This window comes from Parus major, chromosome 2 (assembly GCF_001522545.3).
Source record: "Parus major isolate Abel chromosome 2, Parus_major1.1, whole genome shotgun sequence".
Lineage (NCBI taxonomy): Eukaryota > Metazoa > Chordata > Aves > Passeriformes > Paridae > Parus > Parus major.
The window spans coordinates 19,771,388-19,793,958 of NC_031769.1; the positions used below are offsets into that span (position 1 = coordinate 19,771,388).

Here is a 22,571-nt window from a genome sequence, read left to right on the forward strand (position 1 = left end):
CAGCCACTCTGAAACATAAGGATGAGGAAAATAGCTGCTTTTAGATCCTATTTCCTTAATTTATTTCACAACTGTTTTCTTTAGATTGTTTGATTGTTGTGGTTTTATTTCACACTTGCAATATAATTGATTTCCTGAAGAATTGAGACCCCAATTTCTTGAAAGCTCACATCTGTTTTGGACCTTGATTTGAAATGCATCTTTTACAACCTTCTGGACACACTCATCTACTTGACAATGGGAGTTGGATATGTGGGAGCATCAACCCGGCTTTCCAAGTGGGTTCATGTAGTAATCACAGCCACAGGAAAAGACTCAGGGTGAGTAACTGATATAAGACATTATCCAAAGAAAGGGCCACTGAACTATAATGAGTAAAGATACACACATTTTGAAGTTATTATTGTTTTATAAGCATCTCTCTCAGTTGTTAAACAAACAAACAAAAAATTCTGTATTAAATACTTGGTAGAAACTCTATTTGACAATGGTGCCAAAAGATTTTGTGGTAACCTGATGACAAGCCTAGCATGCACCCACGCCCTGAGCAGTCTGGCTGTGATGCCAGGCTCAGCTTCACTGCCAAGCTGCTCTAAGCAAAATGTCACAAAGTAATTGGGGAATCCAGACTTGCACATCTGTAGACTTGTTAAGGACTCCACTCAGTGGTAAATAAAAGATGCTGCATCTCTAAAGTGCAGCAGCATGTCAGGAACATGCTTGGGGTCCACATGCAGAGCCATTGACCCGAGTTGGCCTGGGATCACCTCACTCCTGTCAGCAACCAAAGCCTTGTGCCAGGCTGACCTGCTTCAAAGAGCAAGAAAGATGCCAGAGAGATCCTCCTGTGCTGCTCCTTGCACCTGCCTGCCTCTGAAGAAGCTGAGATTGTCCTTAACTGATCTTGTGGGCATCTTAGAGCTAAAGAAAAATCACTCACTCACTAATGAAGAGCAGAGAGACAGTTTACCCTGAACACAGTAAAAATCATGGGAATATTTCAAAGCATAGAGTAAGGAATTCCTTTCCTTCACTACCATCTCCATCCCTATTTCAGCAATTCAGGAATTTTTCTAAAGCATTACCAGTGATACAGGACCTTTAGGTCATGTCTTCTACAGATTAGTTCACAAAATAGGCTGTCTCTCCCAAGCTTCTTTCATTCTTACTCTTTATCAGTAACTGTACCTAATAGTCACACCTGCATGAATGTGGCTTTTCATTTCAGGCATTTTTACATACAAAAACGTATGTGGACCATTTTCATGCTGTTTAGAAGACATCCAGTCCTGCAGTTTCTGGGCATGTACACTTCCTGATGAAGTCCAAATAGTGGGGCACGAAGTGGCAGCAGGAAGTATCCAAAGACTAAAATAGAGAATGAACTTCATAAAGAATAGACAGTAACTGGCTTGGGAAATAAAATGCAAAATTCAAGATTCCAAAGTAAGGAAAGACTGAGATGTTTCTTTTAGAAGTCATCAGTTGAAAAACTATGAGTCAAGCTTGGTTGGCATGAGAACAAGAGTAGAATGTCATGTTATGCTGAACACACCAAATGTGAGAAACAGGCAGAAACCATTTACGAAATTCACTCTGAATGACACTTTAGTTGTCTGAACTATCAAACACCATATGAAAAAATGAGGAAAAAAACAACTTATGAATATTTGGAGTTGTAGGAAAATACTAAACTTCTGGAATTGAAATTATTATAAAAGTTAATGCAGTTTTAGTCAAATTATAAAAGCACACAAGAAGCAATGGAAAATTGTTAAAGGAAGAAAATTCATAGACTGTGGTTTTCTCTTATGATTCTTTAGGTGAATACAAACATCTTACAAGCAAAATTTAAGGATTTCCTTCCTTTTTATCTTGCATTTTCATTTATTTAAAATCCCTTCCCAATTTGTGTCACTACGATAAGTTTCTATGTCATTGAATTTCACATATTCATTGACCATAATATAGCCATTTCTTTGTGGCATAATCAATTCCTTTTCATTTGTAATCCAACTAACAATGGACAATTTCAGTGTTATGTGCACTAAATGAACCTGCTTTGGCAGAGATAAATGGCCTCTTCTTTTCCAGACTTTTGTTATCTTTGCAACACATGGAGATTGCATATTTCTAATTTCCCACTTCCTGTTAAAATTTTGTTGCAAATAGATTTCACTCTGAATAGACCCTAAATTTTGTGTGCTTTTCAATGTATCATTAAGCCAATGTACACAGCTAAGGGTGCCTTTGACAGAAGCTTACTTTCAAAAGCAGCCTGACAAGCATGAGCATCTCATGTGGTAGCTCTGAAATGAAAAGTTCTATTGCTAAGAGCAAAGGCTACTTTTCCACTCATCAGAATTTAAAAAAAAAAAATACATTTTCTTGAAATATGGGGTGGAGGAGAAATCTTTGTGCAGATGGGAGTTGTGTAATCAAGCCTCATTTTTACTATTCCATTTTCCCTTTGACAGATTATTCACCCCCCTCACTGAAGGCAAATAAACCTTTCTTTTGCCTTTTGTTCTCGCTTCACAACACCCGCTGTGAATCCCAAGGGGGACAGATCTAGCAGGATCTGATTGAAGTTTCAGCACCTTTTCTTCAAACTAAACTTGTTCCAGAGGGAACACCAGGGGGTGTTTGTTCTCTAACACGTTGTTTAAAAACAAACCTCTCCACTTTGCACAGCGTCTTTGCAGAGAAAGTGCTTGCTGTAAGCTTTCTCTCAGTGGCTTCTTGGGTTGCAAAACAACCCACGCAGTTCCTCTGTAGCACTCTAGCAAAAACCTCTTCCTTTCCATTGTCCCAGAGGCTTCCCCACAGGTCCACTTTCTGTTCCTCTTAGGAAAACCCCGGGTTCCCTCCCACCCTCTGCACACTAGCACAATGCTCTGAAGCATCAGCCCCACCCTTTGCACACTTACCGCTCTCAAGAAAGAAAGCATCTCCTCTGTACAGGCTCTGCCCTGTGAAAGATATCAGGAGCCAGGGCAAGGTGGAGAGGCAGTCTGCCTTCATCCCTGATCCCCAGCTGTGGCCTTTCCAAAGAACACAAGAATACCCAGGCAAAGAGGAACATACAAATATCTTACACACTGCAGCCCTTCCCCATCCACACACAAACACATTCTCCTCATCTGAACAGTGCTCCTGAGGCCACAGTCCACTTTAGATACATCAGCTTTTTTCCTCAAATCTCATATGCAGAGTATGTTCAGCCCTCTATTCCTTCCCCACAGCCTCCTGGTCTTATCTTCCTGCACTTCTCCCTGCAGCATCTGCATTTCCCAGACTTCTGTTTTGCCATGCTCAGACTTGCCTGTCTCTCCTAGGAATGGGCAGCACTTCTGGCTCATTTCCACTCTTTCATTGCTATTTGATCCTTTCCTTTCAAGATCCTTTGTTTGGAAACTTGTATTTTTGTTTGTCATCCTATTACCATCCTCAGTCAATGTTTCTCACTGCACAAACCCTTATTCCTCCAATTACTGAACATAATTCTCTCCTGTGTCTAGAACCTCTGTCATCAATTGCCTCTTCTGATGGGCAACAAAACAACTGCAAGTCCTCCATATATATTCCTAATAATCAACTATAAAGCAAATTTATGTCAGTCAGTTCTAAAAGTAGGTGAGATAGATTTCAGCTAGATGTCTAGATCAATAGTCAGTATAATGGTTGCGCTATATGAATTCTCCAGAAATGAGAGGAAATGTATCCTCAGAGGAACCAGAACCACTAACCACATCCTTAAAACGCAAACCAAATCCTTCAAAAGATTATATTACAGATAATGAATAGCTGTGCACAGCAAAACCTTGTGCCCAGAAAGCTGGATGTGTCAGATAAGGGCACAGCTGAGAAGAGACAAAAGGAACACTAACTCTTCCTCTTTCCAGAAACAGTGACATCAGGACAATGTTATGCTTATGGAGCAGTTTACACCTTTCCTATTGACCCCGGAAAATCTGGCTCTTGCCCATTGGAATCTGGCCTAAAGGCACCAGCTCATTTCACAACTATCTATCTATCTATGCTCTTTGTATTTATAGAACTTCCTTACATTTTGCTCCAAATTACTCTTCACTTCCTTTTTCAGTCCCCTGGTTTCAGAAAATTAAATGACAGAAGCACAGACTTTTAATTCAACAGTTTCTTTTTAGACTTGTGTTTAGCCAGGGACCTGAATCTAATAGGTGATATCACTGATACTGATACTAGCAAGATTTCTCTGTAAACTGGTATTATTTTGGAGGAGGAGGATGTTCCATTCTTTGTATATCTGTCACTGTCTGACCTTAGAGAAAGTTACAATGGTGAATTTTTCCACAGCTTTTCCTTCCTTAAAGGGAGTTACTACTTCTTACATTATAATAAGTTCAAGTATAGCATGAATTACATTTTCATCCATGTTACAAGATATGGATATAATGAAAATAGTGAGAACATGCAGGCCATTCTCTCTAAAGTATCATCCTAATATAGAGACAGCAAGGTCAAGCAACTGAGAAAGTAGGTGTCAACATCTTTTCTATGTGGAGAAGTATTTTACAAACATTATTTTGTTGCTTGTAATACCACATCCAGAATTTATGTGGAAGTGGGACAAGTTGTCAAATTGTGTATCCCACATTTCTGTTTACAGCAGTGTAACATCAAAGGTTCCTAGGCCTGGTAGAAAATTTGCTTTTACCACTGAATTCTGTGTCCAAGAATTTGATGAGTATCTCTCTCCTACCTCCACACAAGTAGTCTTTAAACTAGGTACTGGATCTGTCTTGTCTGATGAGCATTCTTGGAACTGGTCTGTTAGCTAGGATTTGGTATGAAATAGTGGCAATGACAGCTCTCCTTCAGAAATCTAGCTGCAGGAGAGTAATCTGGAATAAAATCCTACAAGTAACCATTCAGGTTGAGAAGAAAATCCATCATATTAAGATGTACTGAAAACTCAATTTTCTTGTAAATTCCTATTTTACTGATAGGGAAGAAATGCAGATCATAAACTGCATTTCTTAAAACAAGTTGTTCTGTTTGTTTGGGTTTTTCTCTAACAAGCTATTACTATGAATAGCATAAAGCCCTTACAATAATTAGCAAATAAATATTCAGGTGACACATTCACTTCTGAACTCACAGAGCTCACTCACAGGCAATCACCAATATTGGTGGGAGCAATATTCTGAAAATAATCCCAGCTGTACACTCAGTTTCAAAGAGCAATACTGGTGCTCCAGGGAATTCTCAGGAGATGTCTGGAAAGTTCCTCAGAGGGTCTCATTCTTCCCCACCAGGCATCAGCCACTGCTGTCTCTGATATGGTCCAAGATACACAATCCTCTCTCTGCTCATGGCCACTAGAAACCCTGTACAGACACGGTGAACTCTGGGTTCAGTTCTCAAAAATACAACAGGACTGCTAAGGCTTATCAGTCCTTGGAAACTTTCACTAATTGACTTCTCATTAGGCATATTTCCTGGGTTTGGCCTATTGTTTTCTGGTGGCCACTTCTTTCTCCAAAATTACACATCCTGTGGAACGAATTCAGACAAGCCAGACAGAAGGGTCTTTTATGGAAGGTGTTACAAGAATGGATTAAATCTTTTTTATCTGCTCAGTGCTGCAAGGATATCAGCTGAAATACCTTATCTACTGGGGCAGTAGACTACCAGAAGTACTTACCACAGCACAGGGTCTAGGAGGGAGCAGAAGAAGGGATGAGGGATTTGGAAGACATAGCCAGTGAAATGCAAAAGGAAGAGCTAGTGTTGCTATCAGCAGATATTGAGAGGAGATATGAAAGTGCTATCAATATGTGAAATCTGTGTCAGAAACTACTGAAGCAGAACAGCACAGAATTAGTCTTAAATTACAACACTTTCATTAGACAATTACTAGGGTAAAAATGTTATAAATAAATGTTATAGATAAAGAAGCAATGCACACAGTTTCACAGATTGGTAAAGACCATTTAAGAACATGCTAGACCAGGAAAAGTGGATGTTCATTTGTGTATAAAAGATTAAGAGCCCCACCCCTCCTTCCTCTTTTTACTGTTATGATAAAATTTTCTGTTTAAGAAGAGACACACACTTTTCTTAGAATCAGCCTTTTAATTCCCTTTTAGTGAACCAATGCAGAATAAAAACATATTTACATGTAATTCATACACACAACAAAATATTTTAACTTAAACACATTTAAAACCTGTCAGAAGATTAAAATATCAAAAAGTATCAAATTAAATAAAGATATCCACTGTGCTAAGATCTTTGAGCCATTTGGTTGTTTGCATTTGGCATAAAAGACACCAGGAAAGTGAAAATTAAAAACACCTGTACGTGAGTCTATTTTAGGCTTTGTGAAGACTGAGATTATACCAATAGACCAGTATGAGATGCAATGCCATCATGATGGAAGTCCAGAATGAGACTCAAAGGTTTAAAACAGGCTTGGACAGGGAGAATTTGGTTAGAAATTACAAAAGTCTTTCTAAAGTTAAGTTTCATTAGGCTTTGAAAAAATGGCCTAAAAATTTATGAAATCTACACTGGCATTGGAGACATCAAGAATACTTTTTATGTAAATATTCAGGTGTGAATTAAGTATAATTCCTTTCCTTCTTGCCCTTTTGCAGCATCCTGTGAGATCCCTACTTGACTGTTTAAATGACAAACCACTACTATTCAGTATACATTCCCACTTCTCATCATAGTAGATCTTTCAATGCATGTTACAGAACTTCAGCAGAAGAAATACAATTTACACTTTTCATCAGTCATAAACAGGGGAGGAAATGATGTTAATTCTGATATAATGGGCAACACAAGGAGTTTCTGTGGTACCTCAGTAACAAAGAGAAGATGTGGACCCACAGCACTGGAGCAGGTTGCCTTGGCTGAAGCTAGGACCTGGGATCCGCACCAGGTGAGCTTGGACATCCTGCCAGCCTGTGCAGTTCTGCCAATCTGTGCTGGAGATCAACAGGACACTTTCAGGATACCTACAGGTCTGGATATATTTTTTGGAACATGCTAAGGACCATATTCTCACAACTGAATATGGCAAACATGGTTCTTGTGCCTAAAAATGATGCTGGATGTGTGCAGAGACTGGAGCTGCCCGAGTGTTGGCTGACACAAAATAGCTCCAGGTCCATGTGAGAGCTCAACAACCCTCCCAGGTACTAAAAGGCACTCCCAGATGTCACTTTCTGAGCAGATCTCGGCCTCTGCCTTACAAGTTTGCTTGTTCCTGCTAGTAGAGAAAGCAAGAAGCACCCATTTTAAGTAGAATTTCCATAGGAGAAAATTGCTTTCCTTAAGAATTCTTGTATGCCAACACTTTAATTATTTTCAAACTCAGGCCCAAGATTACCCAGCCTATTAAATTGTTTCCTGCTCATTTTCTTCAATATTGGTCACAAGACAATTTGATTCATGAGTTCCAAGGTCACCGCGGTATATGGCATTGTCAAACCCAGCTGTAAACATTTGTCGATCAAGTCTTCTTTTATAGAAACAATACAATGTGAGGCCAGTGCCAGCTAGCAGAAGGAAGATCAGTATAAAAATCATCCCACCTAAACCACTTGATGATGAAGCAGCAGCTTTGTGTATTGATGCTGTGGAAGACAAAACAGAACAATTGCTACAAAGGCCCAGAGACTGCTGTTGCATACAACAAATATCCCTAAGTAAGCAACTGAGTTAAAACAAAAGTGAACAATCACAGCAGTTAAAATTGATGCATGCTACAGATAAATAATGCAAAATTTGGCTTAATCTGTTCTAAGTAGCATTATATTTTATATACAACTTGTAAGAAAAAAAAAAGACGACATCCAGTTTGAGAGAAATGTTCTCATTTAAATTAAAATGATCATGACAGATACATGGGTATTTAAATGAATGTTTCAATTGGAAATTACATTTGTAAATAATGAGTACCTATAAGCCTCTTGAAAATTCTGTTTATTTGGCCTAAAAGAAACCAACTTACCATTATTGACAGGTGAATCATGGGTTGGCTCAACTTCAGCAACTTCAAAATTAAAAAATATGTATATTATACAGCTTGAAAGCAACAGTTCAGTGAAATAAATACTGCATACATAATTTTTACTTTGTGTTAATAACAAATTTTAAATAAATATAGACTCATAGGATGGTTTGGGTTGGAAAAAGCTCTAAAGATTATCTTAGTTCCAGCTCCCCTGCTCTGGACAGGAACACCTTCCAGACACCTATTTTCTCACAAGCTCCTATCCAACCTGACCTTGAACATTTCCAGGGTATCCGCATCTTCTTTGGAAAACCTGTTCCAGTTGCCCACCACTTTCACAGCAAAGGATTTCCTCCTAGTATGTAATCTAAACTCACTCAGTTTTATTTTAAAGGCCCTTATCATTTCATGCCTTTGGAAGAAGTCTCTCTCCAGCTCTCTTGTGTGCACCCATTAGGAACTGGAAAGTGATGTAAGGACTCCCTGGACTCTTCTCTCTACTCCAGACTAAACAATCCCAGCTCTCCCAGCCTGTGCTTATATGGGAGATGCTCAAGCCCTCAGAGCATCCTCAAAGTCCTCCTCTGAACCAACTTTTAAAAGTAGGTTATTTTGAATAGTTTAAAAATAACCCTGTTCAGTTTTTCTTGTGCTGAAAGCCCTAGAGCTGAACAAAGTATGTGCACATGAAAAATATATGAAAATATGTTTTAACAAATGATGCCGAATCCATGAAAAATACTTGTTAAAAACACTTGCAAAAGAAGAAAACCCCAGGACTACCTTTTATCTCACTACTCATTGCTTTGAACACTTTATATGTAAGGTAGATTGTGTTCAAAGATTTTATTCTTCCACAGTGTAAAGCTCAACACCTCATAGTAAAGAATTACGTATTTTAAACTTGCAAAAATGGAAAGCACAGCTGTACTTAGCATTTTAGCTGTATTTTTAGGCCAATTCCTTTTCCTCCCTCCATTGCTTGGGGAGCATTATTCAGTTAATTGCTTGCAGGACCAACTGTCTGGGCCCTATAGAGTTCAAGGATGATTCCACTGCCAACCTGCGAAGATCCACAGGCAGAATTGGTTCTCTGCTACATCAGTTGTAGCAGAGGATGGATCTGTTTGCCAGTGGCAAATGTGACCTATTTCAAACTGCCTCCCAGCTGATGTGTGCAGACACAGCAGGATCTGTGCACAGTGACCCATGACAGCTGCATGTGTGCAGATTTACATCCTTCATGTTTTATGCAGCACTGCTGTGCACACATGCAGGACTTGCCCCAGCCTACGGCACTCAGATTTCTCATCAGTTGTCATCCAAAATACCACAGGGCCACGAATAACCATTACAAATTAACCATACCATGTCTGGTGGTCCTAGCATGTCTCACACTGCCCCTGTCAGCAGAGAAATTAATTGGACCCCACTGCACACCCTTCCCTTGAAGCTCATCCAGCAGATCCCAGCACATTTCACCATGGTGGTACTGTTCCCCTCAGCAGCACCTGCCTTCTCTCTGCAGGAGCTCAGTGACTTTGTACTGCTTCCCTTCATCTTACCTATCAGGAGAGTATCTGCCTTTCTTCTCAGCACTCTCTAGTTCATCATTTGATTGATGAACAATTTGTTCATCATTTACTGTTCCTTGCACTCTAACCATATTATTCATGAATGTTCTCTGCACTCTCAACAGAAGATATGTCCTTCCCTACCCCACTGTCCAGTAAATGCCCAGAAATCAACGCTTTTAAACTGAGGGGAGGGAATGGTAATTCAGATTATTCTCCAACATTATTTCTCACCATTTTTAACAGGAATTACTCTTGGCTTTGATTCAGATGCATGTGCACCAGCATCAATGCATAAAGTGTACCCAATGCCTAAAGGTTTGGCCTGATGTGTATTAACCACTACTTTTAAAATAATCCAATGCACAGAAATTCAGAACTTACTTTTGGGGATTTTGCAAATAAAATTCTGGTCAACAGAGCAGTAATAGGTCCTCCAAGTTCCACTTGAGACATCCATGTCAACACAGTGTTCATCAAAAAGTACTGTAGGTTCTCCCTTCTCCCAGTTGACGTATTCTACTGCACTTCTGTCCATCCATATCCATTCTCCTAAAATCAAATGTGTTACCTAGTGAGTGAATGAGTTGGAGAATAACTTCTAGTCTACCAGTCAGTGATGTATCAGATCAGATCTGGGATTTCTTAGCTGAATAAATTGGTATCACAGAACACCTATTTCTAACTCTAGAGAACTTATTTCTCACTCTTTTAACAGCCAGAGCTTTTCAGGTGGGAGTGTACCAAATGCAGGTGCTCACAAAGTTAATTAACTTTATTAGCATTCACAGCTGTCAGTGATGTAAGGAAGTAGTCAGGGACCTTCAGCTGAAGCCTGCATCCAGGACTGTGCCTGGGAGCCTGAAGAAAAGCACCTGTACAAGCCAGTATCAGCAGTGCAAGCATACAGAGTGCTCAGGAGATTTTCTTTATGTGTGTATTCAAGATCAGCTAATAACTACTTTATTAGAGATGGATTAATTAATTATCTTTGCAAATTGAATTAGTTCTCTCTTTAATCATTTCATCTCCTGCTGACAGTCAAGCATCTCCCATCAAGTAGGAATAATAGCCATCTTCTCTCCCTCAGGGTGTGCTTTTGTGGCAGCATATCCAGCTGCCTCAGTGCCACTTCCTCTGTCCCTCCCTGCAGCTGCCCCTCCTTTTCTGTTGCTCATTTTCAGCTAGAACAGATGAGCCTGGCCCACCATTGCTGGTGGTGAGAGACATAGACTTGAGCAGAAGTTGGAGGCCAGTCTAGACTCTCTCTTGAGGTTTGCTCTCAACGTCTGCCAAGAAAAACTGGATTCAGAATTACGATGATACAGAATAGACCATCACATTTGCAATTACAGCAGTTAAAAACAGACAAACAAAAAGATGACACTAAAGATATTTGGACTAAAATTAAAGGTTTCACCAAAAATTTATGGAAAAACCACTGAAATTTAGATTAACAAATTCTTCTAGGCAGCTCATATGAGATGCTATGCCCTGTGTTTTCTAGTAGTAAATTTTAATTTCATTTAACTCAGCATTTAATGAAAAGACAACACTTTGCTTAAAATACTGCAGTGTTAAATGTCAAAATAATTTGAGTCGAAAAAGAGAATAAGAAAATTTTTTAGCCAACTATTGCACTGCTAATCTAAAACCTTTTACAGATAAATATAATCTGATTGCAACAAAGAGACAGAAAGCATAGACCCTTGGTAGTTTTTTTTTTGTTTTACACATTTTAACATAAAAGAGATTAAATATTTATTAGGATTTTTTTCACTGAGTACTTATTAAATATTTAGCATATTTGTACTATTATTTAGTATGTTAGTAGCATTCAGTATTTGCTCGGTTTATTTAGTATCTGTTATCTTCTCAGTATGCATTGTGAAATAATTACCATCAATATTTTTGAATAATCCTATCCAAAACTTTCTGAAGTCGCTTGCAAGTGGAGACAAGTAAAATAAGAGAAAATTCATTTCAGCTGGATCTTCTATGGAAACCAGAGAGGCACCTAAAATTATCAATTAAATATGACATACAATTTCAGTGAGATTTTTCGGTATAAATTAATTATCTCAGTATAAAATCATTACATGCTTCATGATCAGCATTGCCAAACAGTAAAAATGCTTGATAATAAATTTCAATTAGCTGTAGCTTATAACTGATACACACATTAGGTATTATCATTTGGTTCTGGATTAAGAAGCCAAACACACAAGGAACCTGTAAAATATCCTAATTAAAAAAGGGAACTTACCCATTTGAATGCACATCATGGAAGCATCAGGCCAGCTTTCTTCAGAAGTGGTGTGAACATAGTAACAATGCCCACGGAAGGGGATCCAAGATCTACCACGCTTTGGTTCAGGACACTTCCCAGGAAGCTGTGGTGGTTCACTAGGGATTAACTCTATTAAGAAGACAAACAGGTTTCAGTGGAGTTTCAAAATCCAAGTGAAATATTTGCTCCTGCACCACACACCAGCCCTACAAATATGATGTTTATTCCAGAAAAAGGAATATGATGTAGACTTAACTAATTATAGAGTGTTGAATTAAGCTTGGCAAACTAGTAATAAACTATTCTGGTTGGAGCTGGTTTTCCTGTCTGCTAAGGGAGGCTTACACCAGTCTAACTGCACTTGTCTTCAACCTGGCAATTTTTACCTAAAACTTGTGAAATGGAATGCAGAATGAGTCAGTATACATAAGGGAACTCAACAGCTCAAATCTGTGCCTTGTGTCTAGCCAGTTTCTAGAAAAGTCAGTTAAAGAATTCGACTGTTCCTGCCCTTATACTTCATATATCCTAATCAACAAAAAAAGCAGAAGTTATAGCCTATTGCATCACCTGATTAAAGCTAGAACATAGAAAAAGAGCTTAAATTAGTATAAAATTTGCTGTGGATTATGGTGTGGAAATTATGCATTTCTTGTATAATTTGAAACACATTTGAAAATTGCATGCAATATTTGAGTGCTAAAGTATTTGAGCAGAAACAACAAACAATTAATTTTGCTCCTACACTGAGAGTAGTTTCTTGACCCACAATGTTTCAAAAGATACTTTCAAATGTAAAAGTATATCATTAATGTATTTATAGTTAGGGTAAAGTTGACTGATTCTGTAGCTCTTGAGAAACAAGGATGCAAAAAGCCACTATGGCATGTGGCATGAAATATTGCAGCTATCTTTATGATGTGCATGTGTTGACTGGCCTGTGAAATTAAATGTCTGGAAATCACACAAGACAGACTGGATCTGAGAGCTATTCCTTAAAACAGTAAGAGTTTATCTCAAGGCACACACTTGAGGTCTATCACAACCTTTGCATATGAGGGAAAACTAAATTAAAATAAAGACATTAACTCAAATTCCAGCCTCCCAAATCACATTTGCCCTACTTAGAACTTACCATTGGATTGCTTACAGAGAGATAAAAATGTTTCGTTGCAAGATGCTGTCTTCCAAAAACCATCCAAATCTAAATAGACACAGGCTTTGTTTTTATTTGGTTCTCCACTGGCCCAGTTAAGATACCTGCTCCTCCTTCTATCTGACCACAGGTATTGGCCTCCACTCTAAAAGCAAATCACAATTATGATTATGTCACATACAAGAATTAAATTGGAAGACCATTAAGATTGTACTTGAATGCACACAAAAATTAGGAAAAATCGAGAATCATGGTTTCTTGCACAAGATTACGTCATGAATATGTAAGAAACTGGTCCACACTCCCACTCTCCACAGCAGGCAGGGCAGTGCTCCTACAGAGATTAGTTTAGCATGTAGCCTATGTTATTCAATTCACATCATTTGTCTCATGCCTTAAATGGCCAAAGGGCCTTGAGGTAAAAAATGTAAATATACAGATGAAGGTTTTATTAAATGAGTCCACATATACACACAGATCAAATAAAGACTCCAGAAAAGCTTTTGTCAGCATTCCTCTAACATAGGCTTGTCCAGGTATTTAGAGAGCAAAGAGAAGAATCTGAGGTTTCACTGGAGACAGAAAAACTGATGAGGCTTTCCTTGGGGCTGAACCACAGGCCCCAGCCACCTGTGGTGACTGTGCCCATGGTGAGTTTGTGGGTCTTGCATGGACCAGCTACCAGAGATGAGCTAAGCATGTGTTTTGTCAATGGATATCACCAGTGTTTGCAGAGAGTGACCGACATTAGTCACATCCATGGCTTTTGTCACCCCATCCTGTGCAGCCTAGATCCTTCCTCCTGTGATCTTTGGGGGCAGGCTCCCATCCTGTTCTTTGTGCCATTTCCTTTCCTATCTGCTTTGAGACCCTTGGCCATGTTTCATTCCAGATTCCTGTCTAATCCCAATTTCCCAGTGCTCTCACTGAGATGCAGCTCCAGTTCCTCCCACCTGAGCACCTGTGTCCCACAAAGCTCTTGCTCTACCTCTGTCCACTTGATTTTCCCCAGCTTCAATTCCAAAAATATCCAGCTACATTTTATTTATCCATGTTCTTTTTTACATGCCTCTGTTGGTGCTTCCCATTTCAGACCTTTCCTCTCTTAGCTGGGTTTGTTGGCAGTTTTAGAAAGGCACCAGCTTTAGGTACAAAAAAAGCCTAAGGAGTCCACATTGCCAGAGCCCTGCTCTTTCCACTATTGCCCTGCACGAGCTCTTGTACTGCTGGGCTGTATATTGGAACAAAAACTTACTCACAAAGAAATAACCTTTTATTTTACCTATTTTTAATCTATTTTTTCCTTTGGTGTGCTCCACAGTGTGCCTTCAGGACCAGCACTGCTCCACCACAGGAGCATGTGGTTGACCATGGAGGAAGTGAGAACTTTATCACCGCTTTTACCACTGAAGCCACTCATTGCTGCAGCTACATTCTTGGTGCCTTTTGAAGTCTGGGCTGTGGCAGTTATTGTTTACAATGTGAATAAACATTTAGAAGTGTAAATCCCCTCAAGTGGAGGGAAGTCAGGAACCTCTGCAAGGTTTGGGTTCCTGCCACAGGTCTGTGGCTCTGCCCAACAGCTCATCTAAGGTATTTGTATGGCTGTCACAAGCATTTGGTGAACTCACCATGTTGCTGTTAAGACCAATCCATACAGGCTCCCCATGTTTTAATATTTGTAGCCACAGGAAGGATTCAGCATAAGGATCCAGGACACTGGCCAGTTCTGCAGACTGGTCCCTGCAGTTCTTCTCTGCTTTTTCCCAGCTCATTTTGTAGTTGATGATTTCATAGCGATCATCACCATAATTGTTAAAGCCAAACTCTGGAACTGTGGGTTGGGAGTGCAGTAATTTGGGATCTGTAACAAACAAAAGAACAACCAAAAATCTAACTTTATATTGGTTCAGACTTTTAACACTGAGACAAGTTCTAGTATACTAGATTTGTCATGTAAGTAAGAGAAATTGCAATAACAAATTAAGATATATCCAAAAAATCCCTGCAGTGATGAAAGCCACATTTTCAGGTACTTTGACAAAATTTTCTAATTCTGTCAGAACAATCTTTTATCATAAATATCTGTATGATCTCCAAAAATATGCCTTGTAAGCACCAGACCACCCAAACCACATTGTACCAATGTAGGGCATTAAAAGGAACAATTCCTTCCATTTTCCCATTATGTATGAGCATTTGTTGTACTTCTGACAAGGAGCAGGGTATGATAAAAGCACCATGAGCAAGCAGAGAGATGTAACTGCCATGGCTGAAATTTTCTGAGAAAGAATTTAAAGGAAATCAAGCTGGGCAGTTTTTTTTTTAAAAAAAAAAAAGTTGCAGTGTTTTTAGTATAACATTAAAAATTCCACTTTTGAAAATGTAAAGACAGTGCATTTAACCACCTTTGATTGCCAAAAGTAGTAAATTATATGATGATACAAAGATTTTTGTTGTTGTTGTTGTTTTTGTTTTTTGTTATTTACCGGTCTAGTCTTTAAAATAGAAAAAGTTAAGTGATTTTCTCCAAAAAAAATAAAATATGTGATCATCTTGTTAAAATGGTCCATAATGCATGTGATAATGTCATTAATTTTATTTAGGTTAGGGCAGAATTACAGGGAAGTCATTTTTAGCACAAGTTTGAAATTACCACAATAAATCAGTTCTACTAGAAAGCAGAGAAAAAAAACTCACCAGAATTTTTTTGGCAGATGTAACTTTTGCTTGCTTTACATCCCTCATCTTTCCATTTCCCTGCCTGTTCAATAGGGTTCTTCATCAAGTAGACACAGTCATCCTACAAGACAAATGAGATTAACAAGAGGAAAGATGTGGATAGGAAGGAAACACTCCTACTTCTTCTGGGCACACAGACTCATGTATCACACACAGGCAAATACAGAGGAATAATATGAAGGTCATAGAATTCACACAGCCAATGGTTAGGCACATCATATGGCAATAAGCCTTTGCAGCTCAGCCCTAGGAAAGTCTGCCCTTGGATGACAGAGGGAGCTGCAAAGCACAGCACAGAGGATGTGTCTGGGATGATGTGGGTGTACATAACCCTGTGCATGGCCCTGTATGTGTGTGCATGTGTGAGGGCTGGTATGTTGGGTCAGTGTGCTAGGTCTGGCCCACAGCTCTGCTGCTGTTTTCCCCAAGGTTATGGGGAATCTCAGCACTGAAGCTTATCTGGAGAGCTGAATCCCTCCTTCTGCCCCATTTCAGGATTAGGAAGCCAAGTGGTCACCAGAGTGCAGTAATGTAGAGGCAGAAACAACCTTTTGTGGGGAACACCTCCCCACACCCTTTCTGATGCACTTTGGACCCTTTACCTTCTGCCTTTCCTCCAACAGCATGAGAACAGTGGCTTGGCTTCCTGCAGGAGGAGGCAGTAGCTGTCCCTACCTCACCTCAGTATAACCTAATGCTACCTCAAACTCCCTTCTGGCACTAGCCCAGGTCTTGTCTGCAAGAGAAAGAAGTTGTATGTGAAGTGATTTCTGGAGGGGAATGGTCACAGCCTTCTGCAGAAAGCACAGACATGTGTGAGATGGGGAAGCTCTGGATATCCCAAAACCCAGCTCTAGCCTGATGGTAGCTGGACCTCAAAGAACTATTTTCCATTTTAACTGAATGGGAAGTAATTTTCTTACGAAAATAGAGAAAATTGGTAGAGCTAGCACAGGAGTATAGGGATAATGTTACTGGGTAGTATTCTACATTGGCCACTTCACAATTACACACATAAAGGTATAGAGATGCCAGAAGTTTCAAAGCATAGAAGAAGGGTTTTTTAAAATGAAGATTAGGGGAAGATAAAAATTAGAAAGGAAGATCCAGACTCCCTCTTTTGAGTATTTCATTCAATGCATTTATCTTGACAGGCTCAGCGCCAAGAACTGTCACTGCATGCAATTATCTGAATGTTTTCATCAAATCTAAGTAACACTGACAGCATCCCAAAATTATAGTTTATAATATATAAAAAAACATAAAAACATATAAATATAGTTTATGCTATGGTTAATTCAAATATCCTGATGAGTAAAGTGAGGGAAATTGCTCACTTGTCTGAGTTTTGCATAATTCTTCCAAACCTTTGTCTGAACTCATACAGAACCACGACAAACACAGAAGCTGAAAAAAAATGTCTGTAGATATATCTCCCACACAGCTACTCTGCTGTTAAAAAGCAATGAGACTACTAAAAATCTTCATAAAGGAAAAGACAGAAATACAATAGAAGTTACATATGGTTTGTTCATCTACCAAAGTTGTAATGTTTAAGTGACAAAGAGAAATTGATGCTCACCATACTGTAGTAACTTCGGGAACCTTTTGCCCAGTTTGTATAGTCTACTGGACTGCCGTCTGTCCATAAGTATGTGTGCTCCTGATTTATGTCATTCAGTCCAATCCAAGCATCAGTTGCAGAATTTTTTAAGAGGGACATAAGGAAAGCTGCAGGGAAAAAATAAAAATTGTATAAAGAAGGAAACAGAACATGCTCTTCTGCAATGCTGCAGACTTTAGAGAGTCTGGAAGCAGGATGATGACTTTTCTCTTAATGAAAACGATAAAAATAAAATTAATATATATTAATAGATGCTTAACATCAGTCATCTGAAGTTAAAATTGGGAAAAAAAGCATTTACAGATTCAAAGATGGGCAAATTTTTAATGAAACAGGAATTTGTACACTTTTCTATGTTGTTCATCATCTGAGGAAGCACGGAAAATATTCTAATCTATTACAGAAATTAACATGAGTACACTAAGCCTTGGCATGAGAAAATGGGTCCACCGACTTCCTTTTCCTACTTTGGTTAATTCTTTGTTAACCTGACTTAATAACTTCATTTCTAAACAGGTATAACACAAAAAAACCCTTACTTAGTAACCAAGTATGTATGAACCAAGTATGTATGAATTTGTGGAATGCCAGATGCTGCTCTCCTTCCTGCCTAGACTAACTTTCCACTAAAATAATCTCCTTCCTCTGCTACAGAAAAGAAGTTTAAAGCACTAGCACTGATGGAGTGAGGTAGGAGACTGTCCATGTGCATCCCTCAGGACCTGAAGCAGCACATCTCCCGAGCAAACACGAAGCTTCTTAAAATATTTGCAACATTCTGAGCAGCAAGACCAGCAGGTGCTGAGGTCCAGCAGAACAAGGGGAACAGGGGGAAGCTGGGACTCAGTACTGGAGCCTTCTGCTGCCTGAGGATGTGTCCTCCACTGACACCCACAGCATTGGCTCAGCAGCTAGGTGACCAGTGATTTGGGTTTGGATATTACTCCTTTTGTGTGCTATTTTGGCATAGAGTCATAAAATCATAGATTGACCAAAGTTGGAAGTGACCTTGGATCAGCTAGTTGGACCAGCTAGTTTAATCAAATGGACATTTAATTATATGATGAGTCTCTAATAAAAATGTTAGTATTTCAGCAGTACATCCTATATTAACCTCCAAACTATGATTCTAATAGTTAATCAAGACACTAAAGCCTATGCAAGCATTTTTCCAAAGGTGCAATTTCTCATTCAGCATAAATTTGTATTAATATGGAATAAATGACTCCATATATGGCAGAAGCTCTAACATATTTTTAAATTTTTTATCAGGAATTACATGGTGTGTCATCAGTGTCAAAACACTGGTACTTTTTACCTTGCTCTTCCTTTTTTGATATAGTAGCCAGATTTCCTCCAAGATCAATGCAGTTGTTTCGTGCAGCATGCCATGTCAACGTATCATTTTCATTAAAGCCAAAGACTTTAAAACACTGAAAAAGAGAAATGTGCCAAATCTGAATCCAGATGCTGTTTTAATTTCTGACAAAAACATCTCCGTTTTTATAAAACAAAATAAACTGGATATTTAATGTAAAAGGGGAGGTTAGCTAATTTAACAGTATTTTCTAGCTTTGTCTTTAGGTTTAAATGACAGAGAAGATCTGTTCTACAAAATTAGTAGAAAGCCCAATATTTTGGCATATATTTAAAAGAAGGAATATGTCAGTCTATTGATCTCAGCAGACATTGTATTAAGCCTTCTGAGCACAATTCTGAGATTCTGAGATGGGACCATGATAGAAATGCTGAAGAAGATGACAGAAAAGGGTAAGATATGCTATTAGAGCAAAATATCTCATCTTCTGTTGCTCTATTTGTCAAACCAGATTTGGTTCTCACAGGATAATCACAAGAAAAAAAAAAAGATTCTGACATTATAAAGAAAGCCATGAATTTGTCATTTCTTGTAATGTGATCTTATGAGGTTTAAGTCATTAGACAACTTTGTCAAACAATCCAAAGCATTTAACTGAAACCTAAAGCATGTAACTGAAAAGTTAAGCAGTCAGTTTGTTGGAGAATGGAAGGTGATCAGAAATGGTGTATTAACACTTGGAGAAGAGTCATGGGAAGAGCCTTTGAAGCTCCTCTCCCAGGAAATGAGGAAGAGAGAGAGATTGGCTTGGGAGAGTACCATGAAATGAAAGACACTTTTCCTCAGGACTGAGAGAGAATGAAATAGAAGACAACAGCCAGTGGGTCTCAAAAAAGGATCTCTATCAAACTGAAATATTTTTGCTCAACCAAAGGGAAGACAGACAGAGCTAGACAAAACAATGCTAATGAGAACATCTTCATTACTAGGTATATTCTAATTACAAGTATTGTAGTGTACACTGTTGCTTTTTACCCTTTATAGCTTCATTTATAAAATCTATGGATTCTTATTACATACAGTCTCTTATCCTGAAGTTTTGTCTTTTGAGAAGGCTAAGAGCAATTGTACATAATAAAGTGCAGTGAGTCTTATAACTAGATTATTTAAATCCCTTAAGTTTTTTGGTTATAGAAAAAAACCTGATAAATTTGCTCAAGGGAAGATGCCTTGGTGGCTTAAGAGCCATTGCATAGTAGGCAAGGGATGATTAAGACAATATGCAAGAGCCAGATAAGCTCAGCACAGTAAATGAGAATATATATTTTTGCCAGTGCTTTGTATTGTCAAAGATTGATGAGCAACTTCACTCATGTAGAGTTGTTGTAAGATGAAGCTCTGTTCTTGTATGTCTCAAGATCTCCCTCATAATTGCTGTGGTCCCAAGAGAGGCTGCAATTTCTGTTTTAGGATTTGTAATTTTAAGGTCTTTAAATACACACAAACAGAACATCATTTGTGATAGCTAAAAACCCTGCTACAATTGAAAAACTGATTCAAAGATTATTTTTTTCATTCTGCTCTTTCACAAATACAATGTATTGACATTTCATACTTCACCTTGTTATCAAAGAGGTGCCAGTCTTCCATACAGCCACCCTTTGGTGGTGGAGAAGTGGGAGTAACAGTTGGACGAATAGTATTGTTAAGCCTTTCACAGATGAATAGCTCAACACTGCCACAGTTGATATCATTCCATGTACCTGAAAGAAAATTAGAATTCAAACAAAACAAAACTGAGAGATAAAAAATGTCCTTTCCAAAAGAAAATCTATTGTAGGAAGCAAAACTGGTTACAGCAGTTGGATTGCTCTTCCCCAGGAACAATCAGTAATTGTATGCCTGTTTGTTTGAAATATTCAGGTTTCCAGCAAAATTTAGAATATAAATAATTAATCTAGAAACAGACATATTTCAATATTGCAAAACCATAGCATTGACAAAGGGGAGTTCTAGTTCAAATACTTAAATCTCTGAGATCTGTAGTCTCTGGAATCGCTCTGTCTGTATAAAGCGCACAGTCCTGGTTACTTTCCTACCTGACCTTCTCACAATCTTAGAGTTTTCTGGTATCTTTTTTTCTATTGGAGTGTGATTTAAGAGGATAACATTAACATCATCATCCCCATTTTACAGATCAGGGATGAATAGAAAATTTACATACATTTCACTGGCTGCAGACAGTTACAGGTAACTACCTACAGCAGAATTTTTCACACCTAATGTTTAATAGAGATATTGTCATTTTAATTCAAAGAAGTTGAATGACTCTTCTTATCTGAAAGAAGATTTCCATAACAAGGCAAAATATTTACTCCCCAAAAGTGTCCATATGCTTCCATTCACCTCTAAGAGAGCCTAGGAAGATCACCTCAGCTATAGATTTTGAGACTAGAAATGTTTAATGGTAGAAGAGATTTACTGATCCAAAAAAGGACTAACTTGTTAGCTAGTATAAACACAATTGCTTTCAGTACATAAAGAAAAGACTACATTTTATTTTCCTTTGCTTTTTGAACAGTATGAAACAGCAGCATGCTCAGTGTGATAACCCACACAGCCCTGCTCACACAGCCCTCCCAGGCCTAAGGCACATCCTGCAGATCAAATATTGCTACATCACCCACCTGTATGGGTATACATGACCACACAGTTTTCATCATTATTTGCAAAATTTGGTTCATTTGGAGCCCAGGCAACATAGTTCACTGATGTGCCATCCATCCACCTGAAAGAAGTAATTTGAGGGAATTATAATTCTAAGTTGAATTACTTAATATTTCCTTGCAAAGGATACATTTGAGTTTTGTGTTTTAAGGTTCCTGTATCTTAGCTTACAAGCACATGCTATTCTCTGCACAAAGGAAACCAAGACCTTCCACTTGGAACTAGTAAAAAATACTGTCATATCAACTGCCTACAGTATTGACTCAGACCAGGTCTGCACAAATCATCTTGACTGGAGGGTCCCAGCTTCTCTTGGTCTCTGAGCACTGATAGTGTGCACCAGTGCAGCACTGGACCTGGATTTCTCTGGAGCACAGAGAAAGACGCCTGAGTTTATTTTAGCAATTTCCTGGATCAAAAGCAGTAATATAAGATCTTGGAGGGTAAGAAAGAGTCTTGAACCATATACTAGGAACCACTTGGAACCATTTTAAGCATTGGAAATCTTTAATGTTATACACCTATTTGCTTTTTCCAGTTATGCATCAAATGTTTCCTAGCTTGGTGATTCATAAATTTATTTTCAAAAAGTAGCCAAGAAAAAAGTGAAAAGTCCTCAGTGTGCTGGAAGTGGAGTGATGAATCAGACAAGACTGACAATATTCAGGCAAGAACACCTCCAGGACAATCCAATGTTTTTCCAATTTTGGCATGTTTTTGGAAGTAAATTACAGATTAGGAATTCATCAGAATGCCTCGCTGCTTGAACACCTCCTGGGTCAGACTGGGAAAACCAGTACATAATAAACCAAGAAAAAGAATATAAAGCAAATAGTGGCACCTTCATCCAACAGGGAAGAGAATGAAACTAGTGAGGGAACAAGGGAGGACTGGGAAAACAATGATTATCTGAGCAGTGAATGTGATGTAGAAAGCAGAATTTCCAGGAGCTGAGACTATAGAGTCTCTGTGTTTTGTGGCCAACAAAGGCAACCTGTGACAACAGAAGGATTAAAATGAGGAGGCTGAGATTTATCTGAGCAAGCTTTGAATCCCAGAATAAAGTACTAGAAAAAGATGCAGTGGAAGAGAAGAACAACCACAGGAGACATGTCTGCAACACATCCAA

The 22,571-nt window shown here is 38.6% G+C and overlaps 1 protein-coding gene across 1 annotated transcript in view; it reads right to left on the reverse strand.

Annotated features, from left to right (window-relative positions):
• Positions 1-6,100: 6,100 nt before the first annotated feature.
• The window catches only part of LOC107199768 (macrophage mannose receptor 1-like), a 31,731-nt gene continuing 15,260 nt past the window's right edge, over positions 6,101-22,571 (reverse strand). The window contains exons 19-30 of the mRNA XM_015617242.3: positions 21,403-21,503; positions 20,336-20,478; positions 18,716-18,830; positions 17,356-17,504; positions 15,732-15,834; positions 14,663-14,895; positions 13,011-13,176; positions 11,852-12,004; positions 11,486-11,602; positions 9,970-10,137; positions 8,009-8,050; positions 6,101-7,631 (exon numbers count right to left, since the gene is read on the reverse strand). Coding sequence (XP_015472728.1) covers positions 7,393-7,631; positions 8,009-8,050; positions 9,970-10,137; positions 11,486-11,602; positions 11,852-12,004; positions 13,011-13,176; positions 14,663-14,895; positions 15,732-15,834; positions 17,356-17,504; positions 18,716-18,830; positions 20,336-20,478; positions 21,403-21,503 — 1,729 coding nt within the window. The 3' untranslated portion in view covers positions 6,101-7,392. The remainder of the gene's footprint in view (positions 7,632-8,008; positions 8,051-9,969; positions 10,138-11,485; positions 11,603-11,851; positions 12,005-13,010; positions 13,177-14,662; positions 14,896-15,731; positions 15,835-17,355; positions 17,505-18,715; positions 18,831-20,335; positions 20,479-21,402; positions 21,504-22,571) is intronic.